Source organism: Hipposideros armiger, unplaced genomic scaffold (genome assembly GCF_001890085.2).
Source record: "Hipposideros armiger isolate ML-2016 unplaced genomic scaffold, ASM189008v1 scaffold_324, whole genome shotgun sequence".
In the NCBI taxonomy this organism is placed as follows: Eukaryota; Metazoa; Chordata; class Mammalia; order Chiroptera; family Hipposideridae; genus Hipposideros; species Hipposideros armiger.
The window spans coordinates 1,762,262-1,782,882 of NW_017731674.1; the positions used below are offsets into that span (position 1 = coordinate 1,762,262).

The following is a 20,621-nucleotide window of genomic DNA, read 5'->3' on the forward strand; positions in this document are numbered from 1 at the left end:
CGGCCCCGCCCCCTTCCCCTCCCTCCTCCTCCGCGCTGTCACTGGCTGCACCTCCGAGGCCGGCACAATAGAGGCTCCGCCCTCCCCCTGCAAGCGCTCCGCCGCGCCCGCGCCCAGCAGCCCGCGCCCGTCCCGTGCGCCCTGAGCCCCAGGCTCCCTGGGCGGCCCCAGGCGCCCCGCCACCCGCCCGCCCGACGCGCGCCGCCGCTTCTGCCGGACCCCTCCTTCCACCGGAGCCCTCTGTGGAGGACAACGCGCTCGGCGGCCGTGCCACCTCCTCCTCCCGCCGGCCCACAGCCAGGGCTGCTCACGCCGGGAAGGAGATGACCAGGGTGTCCGGGGCGCACCCTCCTGCCTCGCTCGGCCGCACCCCGCTGGAGAAGGCGTTCTGAGCAGCCCCCCTCGGGCTCCGGCTGAGACGCCCTCCGGCCTCAGTCGTGGCCAGGACTGACCCCTGCCGTTCTGCCAGGGGCCGAGCGCCCGCTCCGAGCGCCCTCATGGCCAGGCTTCTGCTGCTGGTTCTGTGCCTCGCTCTGGGTGTGGCTCCCGGCTGCGTGTCAGGCCTTGACCCCGAAGGGACCAGCGAGCCCCTGGGCGTGCAGACGGGCGCTCCCACGGAGGACGAGACCCTGCAGAATGAGGCGGACAACCAGGAGAACGTGCTGTCTCAGGTAGGCTGCGGTCCGCGCCCTCCGGGTCGGGGCGAGAGCACAGGTGGCTCCGCGCTGACAGCGCCTGAGGGAAGGGCACTGGTTTCCACTTATCGGATTGTTTTCTTAGGGGAAGGGATGTGAGTGTCCTCTCAGTCCCAGGGTCGTCCCAGGTGACGGAGTCGGGAGAAAGCAGAGAAGAAAGGGGAAACACTCAAAGACTTGGCTCAAAGCTGTGGAAAGTAGAGCCATCGCTTGTGTGTGTGGCTGTCTGTCAAAATGGGACGTGGACGCAGACAGGCCGAGGGGCAGGGGGATGGTGCAAGCCAGGGGGAGAGGCTCGTGGCAGCAGTGAGACACCCAGAAGCATGGGGTGAACGTGCAGTGACCCCAACCCAGAGGGACTGGTGACCAGATGCCGTGACGGGAGGAAGAGTGAGCATGCAGGCCCACCTCCGGGCAGATGGTCAGTAGGGGGTGAGTGACAGCTGACAGGGACGGCTCTGTAAAGTGTCCCTTTACAAAGGGCTTGTTTATCTGACAATCCTCGCGTGCCCTATTCCCTAAGGACACCGGCTTGGGACAGCTGGAGCTGGGGGTGGGCAGAGCCCGGCTTTCTGACGAGCTTCTGCCCAGACCCCAAGACTATCAGGGACAGTCCCTTATGCTCCCTAGAGCCGGCGCGATGATGTGTGATGGGGGACGGCTGAGCAAGGTCCCCCACAAGGGCCCCGCAGTGCTATGTTGCTGGCACCTCCACCCTCGCACGGGGGCCCCTTCCGGCTCCACCTCAGCACTTATCAACCATCAGTCTCCTCGGCCATCCCGTGATAAGTACGCCAAGGCACACCCTGTGGCCACCTGCAACCTTGCACTGACCCCTAAATCGGAAAGACAGAAACCCCTCCATCGGGGCTGCAGGACCATCAGCAAGAGCTTCCCAGAGCCGAGCCTTGGCGCAGGCCAGGTGGGATTCAGGGCGAGCTTTGGGGGGCAGACAGCCATGTCAGTCACCCTGAACTACTACACCTTCGTCCAGTGAGCCATTCTGTGTTTGACAACAGCCCTAAAACCACCATTAGTGTTAGAAGAAACCCAACCTTTGCAAGGAAAACACAAGCCTTCTTCCCCCCAGACAGCATCCCCGGGACGTTTCCACGGCAACATGCTCAGTACCTGCCTGCCAGGCCGTGAGTCGGACGGAGGAAACTGTCTCCGTGCTGAGAATGGAGCCTGACTTTGGGTGGGTCAGGGTCTGTCGGACAGGAGGAAGCGGCCAGTGTCCAGTCCCCAGGAAGCCTGCTGGCGGTGTGTCCTGCCTGGGGAGGCTGGGGGCCAGCGCACAGGAGGATAGGCAGCACGTGCTGCCAGGTGGCACTCCTGGCCTGGGCCTGGGGTTCGGGTTCAGAAGCTTCTCAAGGAGCCAAGTGGCTCCTCAAGCTGAGTGATCCTTCCCGACTTTGGGGCCTGTGTGCCCCCAGCTCCCTTTCTCCAAATCTAACCCCCTTCAAGACGCAGACCCAACACCTTCTCCTCCGAGAAGTCCCCTGGTGCCCGGCTGGGGCACCTTTCTCTCCGTTAGTCTATGCCTGGGTGCCAGCGTGGGTAGGACCCTGGGAAGGATGATGGGGGTGCACAGCTTCCCAGACAAGAGTCCTTCGGGAATGTCACAGCCGGCAGACTGCCCTGCGGCGGCCTGAAGGCAGAGTCGTCTGAGGGTTGACAGAGTGAGTGAGAGCTTCCCTCTGGGGCCGATGTTCACACGTCCACCCTTCTGTCTGTCTGTCTGTCTAGCTGCTGGGAGACTATGACAAGGTCAAGGCCGTGTCTGAGGGCTCAAACTGCCAGTGCAAGTGTGTGGTGAGGCCGCTGGGCCGAGACGCCTGCCAGAGGGTCAACGAGGGAGCCGCCAGGAAGGAGGACTTCTACACGGTGGAGACGGTCACCTCCGGCCCATCCTGCAAGTGTGCCTGCATTGCTCCGCCGTCCGCCCTCAACCCCTGCGAGGGGGACTTCAGGCTCCAGAAGCTCCGGGAAGCCGACAGCCGAGACCTGAAGGTGGGACCTGGGGTGAGGGGGCAACGCCATGCGAGAGGGCCACCCGGGGACCCGCGGGGTAACAGGGCCGGGGTCGCAGGCCTGGAGCAGGTGGACCTGCTGTAGCCTTTAGAGGACGTCAGCCCCAGGCCCTCAGGCTGCATGTGGTCCCTGGCTGATGATCTCACAGACGGGTCACCTTCGGTCCCGATGTGTGAGGGAGAAGCCGAGAGTGCGCCCACCTCTCTTTATGGGCCTGGGGGCTGCCCCTCTCAGAACTAGGGCCCCGCATGCACCAATGAGGTGACAGACTCAGAACAGGGAGCTGCTCAGTCCGGGAAGGCAGGGCCTGGAGTCCAGTTGTCACATGTGGGAAGGCTTGGGCCATCCCAGGGCAGCCACACTGGTGGCCGGGGCCTCGTCTGAGCCTTGGTGTCCCCTCCCATGCAGTGTGGGGCACTGGGACAAGCTTGGTTTGGGAGTCAGACAGACTGGGGTTCTAATCGAGCTTTGCACTGCTTGCTGCATATTTAACTTCCTGGCCTCAGTCCTGTTGGCTGAAGGTGGCAGTAGTCACATCCACCTGTGTGCTGCTCTGAGGTGACAAGTGTCCAGTACCCTCCAGACACAGCGCCTGACACAGGCTTGGGGCTCAACAGACACAAGTTCCATGAAATGACCGAGGCAGGTGCTGCTGCTGTGCTGGCGCCTGGCACTCCCTCGGCCACTGATGGTCACCGACACCCCTTTCCGCAGACCGGCGTTTAACTGGACACTGCGTGTCCGGGGCTCCGCCTTCCCCAGGGATGCGGATCTGCCCTGAAGCTACTGTCTGAACCAAGGTCACAGGGTCGGACCCGTGGGGGCACCTAGAACAGGCAGGCAGGACCGCGTCCTAGGAAACAGAGCATTGTCCACTGCATGTTGGCCAGACACCCTTTCGTCCCCTACCCAGGGTTCAGCTGCTTCCGCCTGGCAGGGGAGGAGACCTTCCAAACACGTGGGTTCTCCATCTGGCAGCAAGGCGGGAGCGTGGGGGGAGCAGAGAAGCAGGTGTGCCCAGCACACTGTTCCGGGGACAGGCCCTTGGCAGGAGGCTGTCTCGGCCTCTGTCCGCTGTGCACAGTGTGTCTGCACCCAGCAAGCCCCAGACGCCACCACAGCCTCTGCCACCTTCCTCCCAGTGGCTCCGTACTGGCAGGAAGCACAGTCCTGGAAGAACTGAGAAGGCCTGGTGTCGAGGCAGCATGCCGCCAGAGACATGGGTCACTGGACTCCTTTACCCGGGGATCAGTTTAGCTTTTGCTGCTAAGGAAAAACATGGCGTCTCCCGGGGCCTCCTGTAGATAATAGAGCTGAGTGTTTGGAAGCATTTGCACCTGGTGTTGATGCTCACAAGCCACTTTGTTGAGCACTGAGAGATCACATGCTGCGGGCAGGTGCGATGCTGACAAGATAAGGACGACATGGGCGCTGCTTTCAAGGAACTCACAGTCCAGGGGGAAAGACGGACGTGCATGCAAGGGACAGGTTTAATACGCGGTGTAAACAATTCCATTGTTCTCGCAGGTTCCCCCACTTGCTCACCCCGTAGGTGAATACACCTGCTCCGTCGCGTTACCTACGAGCGCGCCAGACTCCGAGGGCCGCTGCTCAGGCCCTGGCCGCTGGCCTCCCCGCGCGGCCTGTCGCTGGCCCTGGACTAACGCTGCCCTTGTCCCGTAGCTCTCCACCGTCATCGACATGCTGGAAGGCGCGTTCTACGGTCTGGACCTTCTGAAGCTGCACTCCGTCACCACCAGGCTGGTGGGGCGGGTGGACAAGCTGGAGGAGGTAAGGGCGAGGCGGGCTTTCCACGTCTTTCTCTTGATCGAGCCCAAACATGTATCACAATATTTTTTTCAGAAAGCACATGTCTTGAGTAGACTTAACTCATTCTACTCGTTGGAAAGAAAAAATGTACGTGAAGCACTCATCCAAAAGCAGGTAAATTACTGACGACAAAGGGAGTCAGTGAAATGTAAGTGTAAATACCTTCTTTTCCCATACAGAACCAACCATACAGCAACGTGGCTGCAGTCAGAGGGGTGGGTCCCGTTCCGGGGACCTTCATCACCGGAGGCCTGGGGCTACATCACCTCGTGGCCCAGGTCTCAGCCAGCACTGATATGGGCTAGATCTCAGCGGCTATTTGGTGGGGGAGCAATTGAACATGGCAACTGGCAGCCCCCACACCCAGGCCAGCCTGTCTCTGTCAGCTGTGGTTTGTCCTGTCAGCCTGTTCTATTGCCTAAGCGCCAGCTGCTTCCAGCTGGAGACAGCTGTCAGCGGGGGCGGCTGTCCCCAGCCACCTGGTCCTCGTTGTGTCCTGGAGGGCTCGGAGGAGGGACGGGCAAGGCGCGCTGCCTAGACTCCAGCCCTCCCACTGGGGTCCAGTGACCCCACACTTGCTCGTGTCACTCTCACAGGAAGTCTGTTCCCTCTGCCCACAGGCCTGCCATCTCCACTGGTGGGTCATGTGGGGCCACACCTGCCACATGGCTGGGGCTGTGGTTTGGCCCAGCTGTGCCTAGCATGGTCTCCTCCTGTCTGGGCGTCTCTGAGCAACACGTCCCCCCACACCCCACCCTTGCTCTGGCTGGACAAACAAGATCCCTGAGGACTGCTGAGCTCTGTACCCTGGTCACCTTTCCCAGGTCCCAATGCCTCCGGCTTAACCTCACCCAGGCACGCACAGCAGCTGGATGCGGTGCAGACGCAGTCTGGACCCGGGGGACAGCTTCACCCACCTGACCCCGCTGGCTCATTCAAGCTGTGCCTCCGCCTCCGATGCCCAGCCCCCCACACAGAGACCCCTCTGGTGTCCCTATCTGGCACCGCGGGCTGCCTCTCAGCGCCCCCATGCCCAGCTCAGGCCCCTCCAGCGCATGACGCCTGCTCCATGAGCGCCTCTCGGTCTCCTGGCCCCGCCTCACACAGGGACTCACGATAGGGTCCCCAGGTCTCCAACGGCCGTGGCTGCCCCGTCCCTTTCCCTCCTCCATGCTCACTCGCCCTTCCCACCACAGCGCCAGCGCGGCAGCTGTCCTGGGCCGAGCCTGAGGCGCGAGGTCACAGGATTTGCCCTTGTGCCCGGTGGAGAGTGCCCGGTGGGGGTGGCACCCTCTGTGCCCCTGAGAAGTGCTTGCAAAGGCCCTCGGTGTGAGGGGGTCCCTGCGAGGCTAGTCCCCGGGATGAGGGTGAGTGGGGCCTGAGGACAGGGACACACGGCGGCCGGGCAGGTGATGCCCTGCCAGCCTGGTGTCAGCCCAGGGGCTCTGCTGTCCCCTGGGCCCTCGGCCGGGCCTGCCTCCTGCCCTCCTCTCTGCAAACCCAGAGCACTGGCTTCTCAGCAACCCGGAGAGGGTCTCAGATTATGTGAGCAGCCCGCACCGGGGGCCTGGCAGCCGGCACCAACTCCTTCACGCTGCTCAGGAACTGGGTGCACCTTGTTCGGGTAATAAGGCTATTTAGGCCAGGCCACTGGGTCGTCCAGAGCGCAGGCCTGTCTGCAGGGCAGCGGGATGGACACACCGAGTCCCCCCGAGCTGAGAGGCCAGCACCTGCCCCCGTCCCGCGGCCCGACTTACCTCCTCCACAGCACTTGCCTTGTCTTTCCTCTTGCTTTTTTTTTTATTATTATTATTTTTTTAAAGATTTTTATTGAGGAATTGGGGAAAGGGGAACACACAGGTTGCTGTCCTTTGGTTCATCAGTCTAGTTGTGGAGGACGTCGCTTCACTGGCCCAAGTTGGCACCATCATTGCGCTCTTCCCGGGCGAGGCAGATCAGTCGCCGGCTTCTGGACGGCCACTCACGGCGGCTGCTGGCCGCTCACGCTGGCTGCTGGCTACACACAGTAGCCCATGGCAACCCACTGCAGCAGGGGCTGCAGCCTACGCTGTCACCAGCGACTCACAGCAGCCCAGCTCCAGGTTGAGCTGTTGTTCAGCATCTTAGCTGTGGAGGGCAGTGTCACTGGCCCTCATGTGGGATCCAAACCAGGGCCCTCTGGCGTCCCAAGTGAGCTCTTAACCATTGAGCCACTTGGCCGGCCCTTCACTTACTTCTTGCTGAGGGTGGTCGTCACCAGAGCAGGGTCCTCCTTGGCCTGGCTTTAAATTGGCTGCTAAACTGAATGCATTAGTGGCGAAGGAACGCTTCAAACCTGGGGAACGCTGGGGCACGGCTCTCGGCAGCTGCTCACGGACCCACAGAAACGCTGGGTACCCCGGGGCCCCAGAAAGCCCTGGCCCCTGTAAAGCCAACTCTCATGCTCCCTCAGCCTCCCCAGAAGCCACACCCACTTCCTGCTCATCTGCTGCCCTGCCCCACGGATGCAAACCACCTGAGGGCTCACGTGGGGTCTTGTTAAGGCGGCTCCCCAGCAGGCCTGGGTGGGGTCCGAGCTCCTGATCTCTGGCCAGCTCCTGGCCTCGGACCACACTCTGAGTGGCAGGCTGGCTTTGCAGGGCTCCAATGTCTCCACTCCTTTGACATGCATACCCTGTCCCCTTTGATGACCGGGCTGCTGCTTGAGAGACAGACACCCAGCAAGTGCACTCAGGAACCCCAGGCCAGGGGCTGGGTGCAGGCTCAGCTCTGCCAGTTGTTCTAAATGATCGTGAGCAAGTCACAGCCTTACTCTGGGCCTCAGTTTCCTCATCTGTGGAATGAAAGGTGAGGCTTGAGTTCTGGGGTCCATTCCAGCTGTCACTTCCTGTGAAAACTCCCAGCCACTTAGCCTGTCCCCTGCATATCCACTCACCTTAGCCCCTTTACTCCTCGTAACTTCCCACAGGGAGGGTGCTGGTATTGTCCCCATTTCACACGTGGGCACAGTGAGGCACCAAGGTCACAGATCTTCAACAGCAGCACTGGGCTGTGAGCCAGGCTGTGTCCCCAGAATCCACTCTCCTAAGGCTGGCACTTGGCCGGCCAGCCCTGAGAACACCTGTCAGGATTGACCGCACACAGAAACACCACTCATTCTGGGCCTTCCTGAGACACGACGTCACTGTCAGGGGCTTCAGTTCTCACAGTTAACTCTGCGACCTGGAGAGGCTGGCGTGGCCTAAGGCCATGGGACATACCCAACCCGCCAGGACGATGTAGTGGCACGGCCAGCGGTTCTGGAGCCCGGAATCACTGTTCTAACAAGACCGAGGGAGCTCTCTGGGCACCGGAACCACAGCGTCCAGTGTCACCGTTGGCCTGGACGTGTGCATACCCCCAGCTCTGAGCCACCGGGGTTCCCCTCTAGGACACAGGACATCGCAGCATCCTAGCAGGCTGTGGGCTGTGCCTGGCAGCCTACGAGCGTCTCCACTTCCTGTCTGTCTACTAAAGATGGGACGCAGAGGCACCTGCCCCTTACCTCACTGCTGCCCACCGCCCTCCTAAACAGGACCAACACGGAGCATGGCACGTAAAGTCAGATGCTCATGGAAACCCTAGGACAGGGCCAGCGCCAGACAATGTTGGATCTCAAAATTATCTCGAGAAATGGCGCTGCTGAGCCGGCCGCTGGACCCCACATGGCCTTCCTCTTGTGCAGGACGCTGCTTCTGGCGCCCAAGTCCATGCCCTCCCTGCTGAGCTCAGGAACCCTCACAGAGACCACTCACAGGACAGGACGTGGCCGATCACCCTTCTGCCATGTGGCCCTCCCCTGTGACAGCTGTCCTGCCCCCCGCCCCAGGACCAGAGCCCTCCTCTGAGACACACAGGTTGCTGGGGAAGCGAGGTGGTGGGCAGTACTTCCAGCAGAGGGACACACTGGACCGCGCTGCCCAGAGAGGACCTGGCGCCTGGGGCCCGGGGCCCATCCTCAGCACACCCCTCGCTTCTAGGCCCGGCCCTTCCACTTGTCTTCAGAGCCCTTACTGGATCCTCTTACGTTTTTTTTCTCTTCTCAGGAAGTTTCTAAAAACCTCACCAAGGAAAACGAGCAAATCAAAGAGGACGTGGAAGAAATTCGAACTGAGATGAACAAGCGAAGCCGGGAGAACTGCTCCCGCACCGGCCCGGACAGCGCCCCGGACCTGCGAGCGGCCCTGCAGAGGGACGCGGCGGCCGCCTACACGCGCCCCGAGGTACAGCCCAGCCCCGCGCGGCGCTCGCCCCCTCCCTGGCCCGGCCAGGCCCCCCTCGTTCCTAGGACACCTCCACGGGCCACATGGGGTCGCATGGGGTGAGGCTGACCCCCTTTACCGAACCCCGAGGCCCGGCGGGGTTCGGGGAGCAGGTGAGGCCAGGACCCCACGTCCCGCCTTAGTGAGCACCCCCAGTCACTTGTCTGGGGCCGTCCCAGCAGAATTACTCACAGCGCCTTCCGCCCTCAAAAGTGCCCCAGTCTGGGAAGGAAAGTCACGTGGCCTCCCTGTTTACAGGGACTTTGCCACGCACTGCACACTGTCACCCCTGTCCCACGCGGACGTCACCAGGGTCTGGAAAGCAGGCCGGCCGAGGCCGGCACCCTCACTTTGCAGATGAGGGGACAGACCCAGGCATGCTCACGGCGGCCCTTGTGCTGCAGGGACACCCGAACACCCGGTGGCAGGGACTCCCGAACCCGGCTGTCCCGAGCACGACGTCACCATGGCCAGTGCCTCATGGGATGGGAGCGTTGCCAAAAAACCCACTTGCTTCAAAGCACCTCCCCATTTGGCGCCCGCCTCCTGGGGCTCCAATTACTGAGCTGCGTTTATGCGCCGACGGTTCAGCGTGTTACCAATTAACCTGTTGGGTTACCCCCTAAATCAATGCCCAAGAATCAGGCGTGAATTTGGGAGCTAACCCAAGAGTGGAGGAAACGGGTACGCTTGGTGGCAGGACTTGAACGAACGCGGGTCCCCGCGCGGGGGTGCAGGAAGCAGTGACAGGGCGCCCGGCCACCAGGGGGCAGCAGTGGGGAGGCCCCACGGGGCGCGGTGGGCGGAGTCCAGGTGGGCCGCCAGGGGTCCCCTGGGCCTGGGGCTGCGTGCAGGGGCTCGTGGGGCAGGGGCAGCCAGGGCCGCGGAGCTGCTGCGCGCGAGCTGTGGAAAGGGCTGGGGCATTGCCCGTGGGGCTCCGGCCTCGGTCACCGAGGAAGAAGCCGGGTCACGTGGGCCTGGTCTTGGGCAGACACGCTCTGCAGGCGGCAGCGCTGCGGTCTGGGGAGTCGCTGGGACCCCGAGGCAGGACAGCAGACCCGTCGGCTGAAAACAGTGTGGTGCCAGCATCTGCCCCAGCAAACCAGTCCCCAGCCAGAAACTCCGCACAAGGACGGCCAATCACTGTCTGGCCTCGCCCGTGGGTTACTTTGATGCTTTGGGGGAATATCATGTCCTTTCAAAGATTTTGTTCCCATGGTGGGTGTCCCCACGTGCTGGCTACTGGGCATGTGTTCAGTCTGCCTGGTGGGCCATCCCAGAGCAGGGCTGAGCTCACCGCGGAAGAGCCAAGGACACTCAGGCTGCAGGGGACCTGGAGGCCCCACGCATCACACGGGGGCCCAGCGGCCCCCTGCCCAGTGGCGTCTGGTGCTCCCTGCCCTCTGGCTTGAGAGTCACCCTGTCTCAATGACACATTATGTGGTATGTTCAGGAACCCAGCTCAGATTTCCGAGGGCGAACAGCAAACCAAACCAAACACACCAAACTCTTGTTCTCCTTGCTCAGCAAAGCCCGTCCCCGCTGAGGTCCCCGGCGTCACACTGCTGAAGTTGGCAGAATCACTCCAACCAGGGAGGGAGGTGCAGCCAGGCCCACGGAGGGGCTGGGGTTGGGGGGGAGCAGCGCAGGCCCAAGGCTGGGCTCTTCCCGTCCCTGTCATCCCTCTGTCCCTTGAGTGAACCCCATGCTGACGGGGCAAAAGGGGTGTCTAGGTTTGGTTGGTATTTTCGGCGTTCTTATAGGTGGTATCGGGGATTCTCAGATTAGTGGGTGGCAGCTGCTGGAGGCCTCCCCGCAGAAGGTCCTTGCCTGGGTTGGCGAGGGGCTCTGGGGACAGGCTGGGAGTGGGGACATCGGGAGCCAGGAGTGGATGTCATACAATGGACCCCTGGACTAACAGAGGACCCAAGCTCGTGGGGCCGCTGCCGCCCCACAGCCTGGGCGCAGCCCTCCCCCGTCTCCTTGGCTGGAGGCAGAGCTGCAGCCCTGCCCGTCCCTGAGAGCCTGGGACTAAAGACAGCTCCTGGGGTTTGCCATGAAGAAATGACAACCCGCCGTGGCAAGCAGAGGGACACCAGGGTCCAGCAATTACATGGCGTCTGGGTCAAGGGCTGGGGCCTCCTGTCAGCTCTTTCCAGCGGGAGATGAGAGGTCCCCAGGCCTGCTGGGCAGCAGCCAGACCACAGCCTGTGGCCCAGGGGATGCCGATGAGGTTTGGGATGGGGCACAAGCCAGTCCCGTGGTCACCAGGACTGAACGTCGGGAGAGCACAGGCTCCGAGGCAGGCAGCCTCGGGCCTAGGAATGGCCGTGTGACTTCCTAAGTGCCCCTCCAGCCATTTAAATCGACTGCCCTTCAACCAAATCGCTCCATAACCCTGATCCTCTCTCCTCATCGGTAAAATGTGTATAGTGTTGACCTTGCCCAGCGTTGCAGGGGTTAAAATAATATAGAGAGACATGTCTGACCTTCGTAAATGCTTGCTGCAGTGTCACCACCACCAGCCGAGGGGCCCTTGTACCTCTCGTCAAGGTCACCCCATCAGCGAGAAATGGGAGAGGGGGCAGGAGTGGGGACGGAGTGCCCAGGACATGTCTGCCAGTTTCTTCTGGGCGGCTCTCAGGCCCCAGCCAGGGGACGCTGGCAGAGAGGTGTCCCCAGCCTTCCAGGACTTGGTCCCCACTGTGAGCTGGGTGCCAGGAACGCATGTTTGTTGTGCCATCTGGATAAACTCTCTCTCACAGGGAAACCAGAGCAGACTCGGGGCGGAGGCTGGTTGGGAAGAGGGCTCCGTGTTTCCTCCAGGCCAGATTTTAAAGGTCACCCCTGGAGCCTGACATGCTTCTTCCTGTGCAAAGCTGGCCATGGTAGCTGGGTCCCTGCCAGCTAGCATTCAGTGATCCCCAAAGGTCCTGCTCTGCCTGTCAGGGCACCGGGCATCTGGGGACAGAAGTTTTCTTTCCAAGTGGCATCGTTTGATCTGACAGGACCTCAGAGCCAGTCACAGATGCAGACGGCTCCTGGAGATATAACTCAAAACGTTACAGACACTAGGAACATCCACGCCCCCAGGGGATCAGAGATGAACGGAGGGGGTCTGTGCCACGCTAGGTGGTCACAGTCCAGACAGCGCCCTTAAATGATGCTCGTGGGAGGCAGGCGGGGGGAGGGGCGGCGAGCACGTGCAGACCTGTATCCACCAGGAGTGTTCAGCCGGGAGTGGGACCCAGACAGTGCCGTGCACACGAGGGGCAGCCGTCTCTCCTCCCGGGGCTCTGGCGGACGGGTCCAGGGCTGGTGTGGTTAGCAGCAAGAACGCACCAGCGAGCTCCATCCTCAGAGTCCCCTCGGGGTCACACGATGGTGGCTCAGTTCCGGCCATGTCTCAGGCCAGAGACATGAGGGAGCGCGCCTTCCAGCTGAGTCAGCCCCTCTTTAAGAAACTTGTCCAAAAGCTCTCTCCACCGACGTGTACTTTACCCCACTGGCCGGAACGCGGGGCCCTGAGCACCGCCACAAACCACTTTCCCACTGCTGAGGAGACAGGGATGGGACGTGGGTGGCCAGTGAGGCAGGGAGGAGAGCCGCTCTGAACGAGAGGGTGGGGCGTGTGTCCGCGGCCTGGACAAGCGGGGAGATTTCAGCAGCAGTCGTCTGGGAGACAGCGTGACCGTCCGGGCAGAGAAGTCTGAGCCACGGCCCAGCAGCTCAGGACAGGGAAGAGGCGGGAGCCCCGTGACGAGAGCGGAGGGCGAGGGAGGACAGAAGTGCCAGGCCAGGGACGTGGGGCTTTGTGCTGGATGCAGTGGCGGGTGGGCAGTCCCGTCTGATGGCGGAAGTGGACACAGTCATGCTTCTGTGGGCTTGTCTCAGTCCCCAGGCTTCATGTCCAGCTGGAGGCCACTGACACCAGATCTGTCACCTGGCATCACTAGGCCAGGGTTGAGAGGGGACCTGCACTCTGGGAGGCACGGATTCTGGACCCGACTGGCTGGGCTCACACCCCACTGCGGCCACTGACCCGCTGCGTGGCCTTGGGCCGTTCACGCGCCCTCTGTGGTTCAGCTTCCTCCTCCACAGACGGAACGAGGTTCAATTAGTGACACATGTAAGGCCCGTGGGATCTGCCTGGGCCCGAGGCAGGTCCCCGGATGAGCCCGTCCCTGGTGTGGCCTGGCCGCGGCCTCTCTGACAGTCACCTGCTCCCTTATCCCCTGGCCGCGGCCTGACGGTCACCTGCCCCCTTGTCCCCTGAGCAGTATGCAGAGCGGCTTTTGCAGGAGGAGACGGAGTCCCAGCACATTGGCTCCATCGGGCCCCTGGCACCCCCCGCGGTGCTGAAGCCGCTGCGGCCACTGCACAGGCAAGTCCACCTGCGGGGCCGGCCAGCCTCCAAGCCCACCGTCATTCGGGGCGTCACCTACTACAAAGCCAAGGACCCCGAGGACGACGACACAGACGAGCAGCGTGAGTCGGGTCACGGCGCCTACCCAGAGGCGGGGCGGGGGGAGCCCCGCTGACCCCGTGCCCCGTGAGGTGTGCTCACTGCTGAGCCGCCCCGCCACCGTCACCTGAGACCCCGAGATGCCGTCAGCCAGGCTCTTGCTGCACTGCCTCCCCACTTGCTGAGCGGCCTGGGGCAGGGCCCTGACTTCTCTGGGCTTGTGGAGGCCCCATGGCAGAACTGGGGGGACTGAGGGTGTTCCAGGCAGGCGAGGAAACTGAGGTTTCAGCGGGGACAAGTCGCAGGCCTCCTGAGCGAGACTCACACCCCCTCCCCACTCTCCTGACTTGGCAGAGATGCCCCCATCGCGCTTCTGCCACCCCCCCTCACCCCTGCCAGCACCCCAGAAGGCCGGCCCCCCTTCCCCGCCCCGGCCCGCCCAGTCGCTACCAGAACCCCACTGCCCATCCGTGACGTGTGTCCGTCCTCGTTCTCACCGTGGGTTTGTGGGGGTTTTGCCTATTCTCGGGCAAGTGCCTTGTCCGTCACATGCTGCCGGTCCTCTCCCGGCCTGGGGCTGCCTTTCAGTCCCTTTACGCGTCTTTGCCGAGCAGATGAAACGTGCCAATTTACCTGCGAGTTCTTCTGCGGCTGGACCTGTGTCCTCGCTAGGGAGCCGTTGCTTCCGCATTTTCCTTCTCTGACCCCACACTTTACCCCGTTTCTCAGAATACAAAGGGCCGTCAGCACAGCGCCGCGCCCCACACGCCCAGCCCGCCGCGGCCTCTGCCCTCGCCTGTCACTCTCCCATCACACCCTCCGCTCCCTTCACAGGGCGGCCGCTTGCTGCCCCGCACGGCTGCTGTTTCCCGGACACTCTGCCCGCCCCGCTGCCCGGCGAGCCCCCTCACCTCCTCGGGCCTCCGCGTCCGGCTGCCCACGCACCCCCCTCCCCCAGCTCCCGGGACCCTCCTCACGCGCCGTCAGGCGCACTGTCTGTCTCCACCTCTAGACGGACGCGCCTGAGGCGAGGATCTTTGCTTTGCTCCCACTGTGCCTGCGCCCTAATTTCCGCTGAGAGATGGACGGGCGGCGCTAACCCCCTCCCAGGCTTCCAAGCCCAGGGCTGCGAACCCCTGCTGGCGAGTCCCTGTGGGGTGAGGCAGCGGCCCCTGGGAGCCCCCCGCTCCTCCTCCACGCCCCTCTCCACCCCGGTCTGACCCCAGCGGGGCTCCGTGTCTGAGTCAGGTGCCCGGTTGGTGAACAAGCCCCGATCGATCCGCCAGCTCTTGGTCCTCTGACGGCCGCCGTCCCCGAGCCACACACGGGCCCTGTGCTTGTTTCCCAGAAGACGAGTTTTTCAGCGGCGACAACGGTGTGGATTTGCTGATTGAAGATCAGCTCCTGAGACACAACGACCTGCTGACCAGTGTCACCCGCCACAGCGCTGCTGTGACCGCAGATGTGGGCGCTGAGATCACAGCCCTGCCCTCGGCGTGGCCAGAGGCCCCTCCCTCGGTGCCCCACGTCCCTACCCCTCCTGTCTCTGCCTCGGTTGAACAACTGTCGACACCGCCGCCAACCCCATCAGTGCTTCCAGAGCCCCCGGGGGAGGCAGACCTTACACCCGCCCCGCAGGCGCCAGCCACCACCGTGGCCCACACGGCGGCCCAGCCACCTCCCACCCCAGCTTCTCCGCCAGTGGCTCCCGGGGACGCGTTTCTGGAGACGGCACACTTGGCCCCAGTGCCCCCCACGACAGGCTGGCTGGGGAAGGACACCACTGCTGGGCAGGGCACGGCCCCCACCAGCCCCACCCTGAGCCCCGAGGAGGAAGATGACGTCCGGAATGTCATAGGTGAGTCACTGCGCCTGGCCTGGCCTCCGGGTCGGCACAGGTAGAGGGCTGAGCCTGGACACCGCGGCGAAGGAGAGTGAGGGGCTCGGTCAGGCTTCTCCAGAGGCAAGTGGGGTTCCGCCTTTGACCAGTGGTCAGTTTTAACGTCCAGGGTTTCTGTGTTCGATGACGTGAGTGGGAAGCCGCCTTCTAAAACGTTAGGGACCCGTGGAGCCAAGCCTCCCTTCACTAGTCAGGCCACTGGCATCTGACTGTGCGCTTGGCTCCACCACAGGGGTGGGCACGTGGCGATGACTGAGTTACGTGCTCGCAGCACGTTTGCCAGCCCCCAAAATAAAAGGGGCGCCTCTTGAGGGAAAGCCCAGGATAGAGAGGGGAGCAGGGCAGTGATGGGGCTCAGGTCCCCGTCATCAGGTCAGTAACGGTCATTTGGCTGAAACGGACACGGCCCCTGGTCGGCTGCCCATAAGCCTGTTTGCTGCTTAATGAGTCCGGCTGTTTTGACTGTGGCTATTGAGATGTGGTTTTAACTGGGGCTCCTTTTAAGAGGTACATCCTATCCCACGGTTTCCAAATCCAGTTTTGTGATCTACCCAGATGTCTACTATTATCCTCAGAAAGAATCCAGGAAAAGGTACATTAGAGGTAACTTTCGGCTGTTTGAACAGTGCTTGGCCAAAACCTAGCTCCAGGCCAGGGGCGAGGGGAGTTGCGGGCAGTGACGGAGCCAGTTCACCAGGGGGAGGGGCCACCCCAACAGCAGGCCCCAGGGGACAGCGGCGGCCACACCGCCGAGGCTGAGCAGTCCCAGACGCTCAGGGTGGCAGCTCTTGCCGTGGATGAGAAGGGCTGGTGGGGACGGGCGGGAGTGGAGAGCAGAGGACAATCAGGATGACAACAGCAGAGTGAGTCCGTGTCATAACTGAACCCAGGAAACACCACCCTCTGGGACGAATGTCTCCCACAAATCACCTGGGCTTAACCATCCCCGCGGCTCGGCGAGGCCGGGCTGGGGGCCTGGGGTGGCCTGGCGGTCGCATGGCGTGTCGGGGCTGCTGTCACAGGCAGTGCTGGCTGGAGTATCCGTAGCCCCCAGACTTGGGACCAAGATCTGTCCCAGCCACGCCCTGAGTCACTCAACAGGCAGCTTCCCTGCCCCCAACGCTCTCAAAGAGACAACCAGGGGCCTGTGGCCCTAGAAACAGACTAGTCGTGAACCCACTCCTGAACCCTGCAGCCTGCACTGCATGGTTGTCACGCGAGATGGAGGCAGGGGTGACAAGGCGGCCGAGCACGGGGCAAGTGTGGCGGATGTGCGAGGTCTCCAGCTCACCGGCTCCCGGGGCAGTAAGGACCCTCCAGGCATGTCCGACACAGGAGCCTGGTGGCCGGGTGGCACGCACTGGGGCACGTGGGGTGGGGACAGGGAGCCAGGGGCCTGGTGGAGGGGATGACAGGCGGGACTGATTCTGAAAGGCGCAGAGAGGGTTCCAAGAGGGAACGACATCCAGATTCGCCAGGTGATGGGGCAGGACTGAGCACAAGCTCCTACGTGACACATGCACGTCACTTCAGCTCGGGGTCAAAGGGGTCAGACAGACCCCTCTGGAAAGACGCTGACCTCGCTGTCTCAAAGGAGGAAGAACAATTAGTCGGGGCAAGAAAGGAAGTGTCACACCAGGAGTGACCAGCACGGCCATGTGTGGGGTTCCCAGAGCGGCAGGGGTGCCTGAGACACGGGTCTGCACCAGTGAAGGGGCACATGAGAAACGCCCCTCGCTGGGGAGGGCACGCAGGCTCACCTCGGCTCCAGGAATGCCAGGCAGGGGAGGGGGCTCTGGCTGGTAGGTTCTGCGTGTCTATAGAGCCCGAGTCCCTTGCCCCTGCAGACCAGGACCCTGTAAACCCCACAGAGCTGCCAGGACCCTGCCAACGGTACCTGATGGGGGGCCTGCCTGCGAAACCATGTCCATCCCACTGCCATAGCCTGGCTGCCCCAGGCCGGCAACTGTGGGCACAGCACCTGCCCAGTCCTGCCAGCTTGGCCTCCTTCCTACATCACTGATAGGGGGGGTGGGGGGCAGAATAGATGCAACAGATTGGCGCAATCTGGAAATGGGGTGGCCTGGAATTTAGAGAACCCCAAATCTGGGCTGTAGGCCCCTGCCTGTAGGGACCAATCATTCTACTCACTGTGCCCATCTGTGCCCCGGCCTTGGTGACAGGTGGGGGGCGTTGTGCTGGTCCCAGCCGCCAGCAGAGGGGGAGGGCTGTGAGAGCTGGAGCCCTCTGCTTCTCCCACTGTCCCCTCCATTCCCTCTCCTGTCTCCTCCAAAACCCACCAGTGCAAGACAGGAAGGGCACGTGCCCTGTGGTCACGCGCAGTGTCAGAGTCATTCAGGGCCCCATTCAATGAAAATATCGCATATTGAGCACTGCAGGCTTTCGACCTGGTCCAGAGCCCAACCTGGCCTGGTGGCACCGGGTTACTCCAAAGAGCACGGGGGACACTGCTGAGTTCAGTCCCATTAAGACAGACCTGACCTTAGAAGGGGGTGCCCACAGCCAGAGCAAGCTCCCCGCTCCCCCAGTTCGCAGAAGGGGCCTTGACATCCTGCCCGCAGCAGCGGTGGGGACACAGGCTGAGGACAGCTCTCTAGGACCTGGCGGGTGGCCTCGGGGGCATGAATGCCCACTGCCCAGTCAGGGCTGGTATCCGCGAGTGGCCTGGGCCCCAAACAGCCTGGGCCGAGCCCCTCGGGGCCCCTCAGGAGCTGGTGGAACTCCAAGCTCCTGGTCGCACTTGCAAGCCCTCACCCCTGGTCATACCTGTGATGCTGCCATGTCGCCATCCAAGTTTCAGAAGGCCGGCTTGTGCACTGGTGTGAGGGGTGGCCGTGGGGAGATGGACAAGGACATGTCCTGTAAGAAGGTGTATTCGTGGCATGGCGGGGGCTGGATGTGACGTCAGCGAAGGAGAGAGCTGAGGTCCTCGGGGACGGCTCAGGAGGGTCGAGAAGTCAGAGGCAGCAGGAGCAAAGCGAGGTGGTGACAGTGACTCAGGGCGGCATCAGGCTGGAGCCGAGCGCAGGACGGCCGGGGAGCAGCAGGACCAGGGCTGAGAGGCCTCGGCCCAGGAGTTCAGTCTCCAGTGGGGGAGCCAGCAGAGGCCAGGGGGGCTGCTTCTGTCACCCCAAGCTCTCCCCTCCGCCCCCCTCAGGAAGGTGCAAGGACACCCTCTCCACAATCACGGGCCCCACCACCCAGAACACATACGGGCGGAACGAAGGGGCCTGGATGAAGGACGCGCTGGCCAAGGACGAGCGGATCTACGTGACCAACTACTACTACGGCAACACCCTGGTGGAGTTCCGGAACCTGGACAACTTCAGGCAGGGTGCGTGCGCGGGGCCTCCGCCTCGGCCACGGCCACGGCTCCGGGAGCGACGGGCCCTTCCCTGGGGCGGCACCCCCGCGCTCCGCCTCTTCCCGGCCTGGAGCTCGCGTGGGTGGGGCACACCGTGTCTGGGGCGGCTCCCCGGGGCGCGCAGGCGTGGGCGTCGGGGGAGGGGGGCGCTGAGCCGCGCTGTCGCCCCTCGCCCCGCAGGCCGCTGGAGCAACTCCTACAAGCTGCCCTACAGCTGGGCGGGCACCGGCCACGTGGTGCACGGCGGCGCCTTCTACTACAACCGCGCCTTCACGCGCGACATCATCAAGTACGACCTGCGCCTGCGCTACGTGGCGGCCTGGGCCACGCTGCACGACGCGGCCTACGAGGCGGCCGCGCCCTGGGGCCGGCAGGGCCGCGCCGACGTGGACTTCGCCGTGGACGAGAACGGCCTGTGGCTCGTCTACCCGGCGCTGGACGAGCAGGGCTCCAGCCAGGAGGTCATCGTGCTGAGCAAGCTGGACGCGGCCGACCTGAGCGTGCGCAAGGACGCCACGTGGCGCACCGGGCTGCGCCGGCAGCTGTACGGCAACGGCTTCGTCATCTGCGGCGTGCTGTACGCCGTGGACAGCCGCAGCCGGCGCAACGCCAGCATCGCCTACGCCTTCGACACGCACACGCACACGCAGATCGTGCCGCGCCTGCTGTTCGAGAACGAGTACGCCCACGCCACGCAGGTGGACTACAACCCCAAGGACCGGCTGCTCTACGCCTGGGACAACGGCCACCAGGTCACCTACCACGTCATCTTCGCCTACTGACGCCCGGGCCGCGCGTGCGGACGTGCGGGGGCGGTGGCACCGCGCGCGTGCGTGTGCGTGAGCGGGGGCGGGGGCGGGCGGGTGTGTGCTGTCCAGAAAATATATATTATTTTGTATAATGTAAAATGACGACCGGGGTCTATTTTTTTTATACGGGTTGTAGATCAATCCGTGCGTGTATGTGCTGGCTCATCCTCCACGTTTCTATTTTTGTGCAAACGAACTTCTGACCGGTGCCTGCCCTCCGCCCGGCCCTCTGCCCCGCAGCTCCCAGGGCCGGACGCTGCCTCGGTTTCCGCCTGGCCTTGCAGGCAGAGGCGTGGGGAGCTGGGGTGAAGGAGGCAAGAAGGAAGCGCTAAGGGGCGGGAAAACATTATGTACTGGAGAAGTTTTAAAAACCCAGAAAAATGCTTTTTTTAATAAAGAAGAAATTTAAAATCACCCAAATGCATGTTTGTGTGGCACTGATCTGGCCGGGAGCAGGCACGGTCTGTGCAACCGCGTGGCCCTGACCTGTGCCCAAGGGGCTCGTCCCTCCTGGTGGGGGGCTTCTGGGGGGCAGGGGGGCACTGAGCCCGAGCTCACGCTAACTCTGTGGCCTCTCCACTCCTCTCCCACTGTCTCGCCAGCCTCCCTGCCCTGCTTGCTTTTTCTCCGGTCATTTCACCCCAGATGTGGGAGCCTGTTCATCCCTCGTCCTCCTTGAAGTTGCCTGGCGCTCGGTGCTGTTGACACATAAAGCTGAGACGTGACCTAGTCCCTGCCCCTCCTCAGACGCTTGCCACCAACCTAGCGATCGAGCACCAGTCTGTGTCCCCATGACCCTCTGCTCCCCTCAGACATTCACTCAGCCCTGCTGTCCTGCCCACTTCCCCTCCAGGAGGGGCCCGTCCTGGACAGGACACGGAGACCACAGCCCCTCCCGAGCACGGCCGAGCCCTGTCCTCCACGCCACACAAAACGGGGGACACAAAACGACTCCTGAGGTCGTGTGTGTATATGGGGGGGCAGCAGACACAAGGATGCCTGGGAAGCCACGCTGCCCCCACCCATTTAGGGAGCAGCTGCTGCCTGGCGTCCCCCTCGCACCCCTCCCCTAATGGATCTGAAACAGGACTCGGTTTTCCAAAGTTCAGTTTCCACATGCCTCTTTATGTAACTAGTCCTATGCCTCCTTTCACACCAGCTGCTGCAAAGTCCAGGACCAGACCATCTCACGCGTGGCAGGC

At 63.0% G+C, this 20,621-nt stretch overlaps 1 protein-coding gene across 3 annotated transcripts; it reads left to right on the plus strand.

The window, feature by feature from the left end:
• Positions 1 to 85: 85 nt before the first annotated feature.
• On the plus strand, positions 86 to 19,833 carry OLFML2B (olfactomedin like 2B). 3 transcript variants are annotated; one of them, XM_019660684.1, is made up of 8 exons: positions 86 to 671; positions 2,445 to 2,708; positions 4,413 to 4,520; positions 8,645 to 8,821; positions 13,141 to 13,348; positions 14,677 to 15,183; positions 18,404 to 18,580; positions 18,791 to 19,833. In XM_019660684.1, the coding sequence occupies exons 1-8, from the start codon at positions 498 to 500 to the stop codon at positions 19,390 to 19,392; spliced, it is 2,217 nt and encodes a 738-aa protein (XP_019516229.1). In that variant the 5' UTR covers positions 86 to 497; the 3' UTR covers positions 19,393 to 19,833. The 3 variants fall into 3 exon arrangements, with proteins under 3 accessions (XP_019516229.1, XP_019516228.1, XP_019516230.1); XM_019660683.1 differs by having other exon boundaries at positions 87 to 671; positions 14,674 to 15,183; XM_019660685.1 differs by having other exon boundaries at positions 87 to 671; positions 13,162 to 13,348; positions 14,674 to 15,183.
• Positions 19,834 to 20,621: the final 788 nt, after the last annotated feature.

What these genes read in the sequence shown, in the direction of transcription:
- OLFML2B (XM_019660683.1), top strand. Translation starts at nt 498, where the DNA reads ATGGCCAGGCTTCTGCTGCTGGTTCTGTGCCTCGCTCTGGGTGTGGCT. An exon ending in CGACGACACAGACGAGCAGC is followed by an intron (nt 13,349 to 14,673) that starts GTGAGTCGGGTC and finishes CTTGTTTCCCAG; the next exon opens with AAGACGAGTTTTTCAGCGGC. An exon ending in CCTGGACAACTTCAGGCAGG is followed by an intron (nt 18,581 to 18,790) that starts GTGCGTGCGCGG and finishes CTCGCCCCGCAG; the next exon opens with GCCGCTGGAGCAACTCCTAC.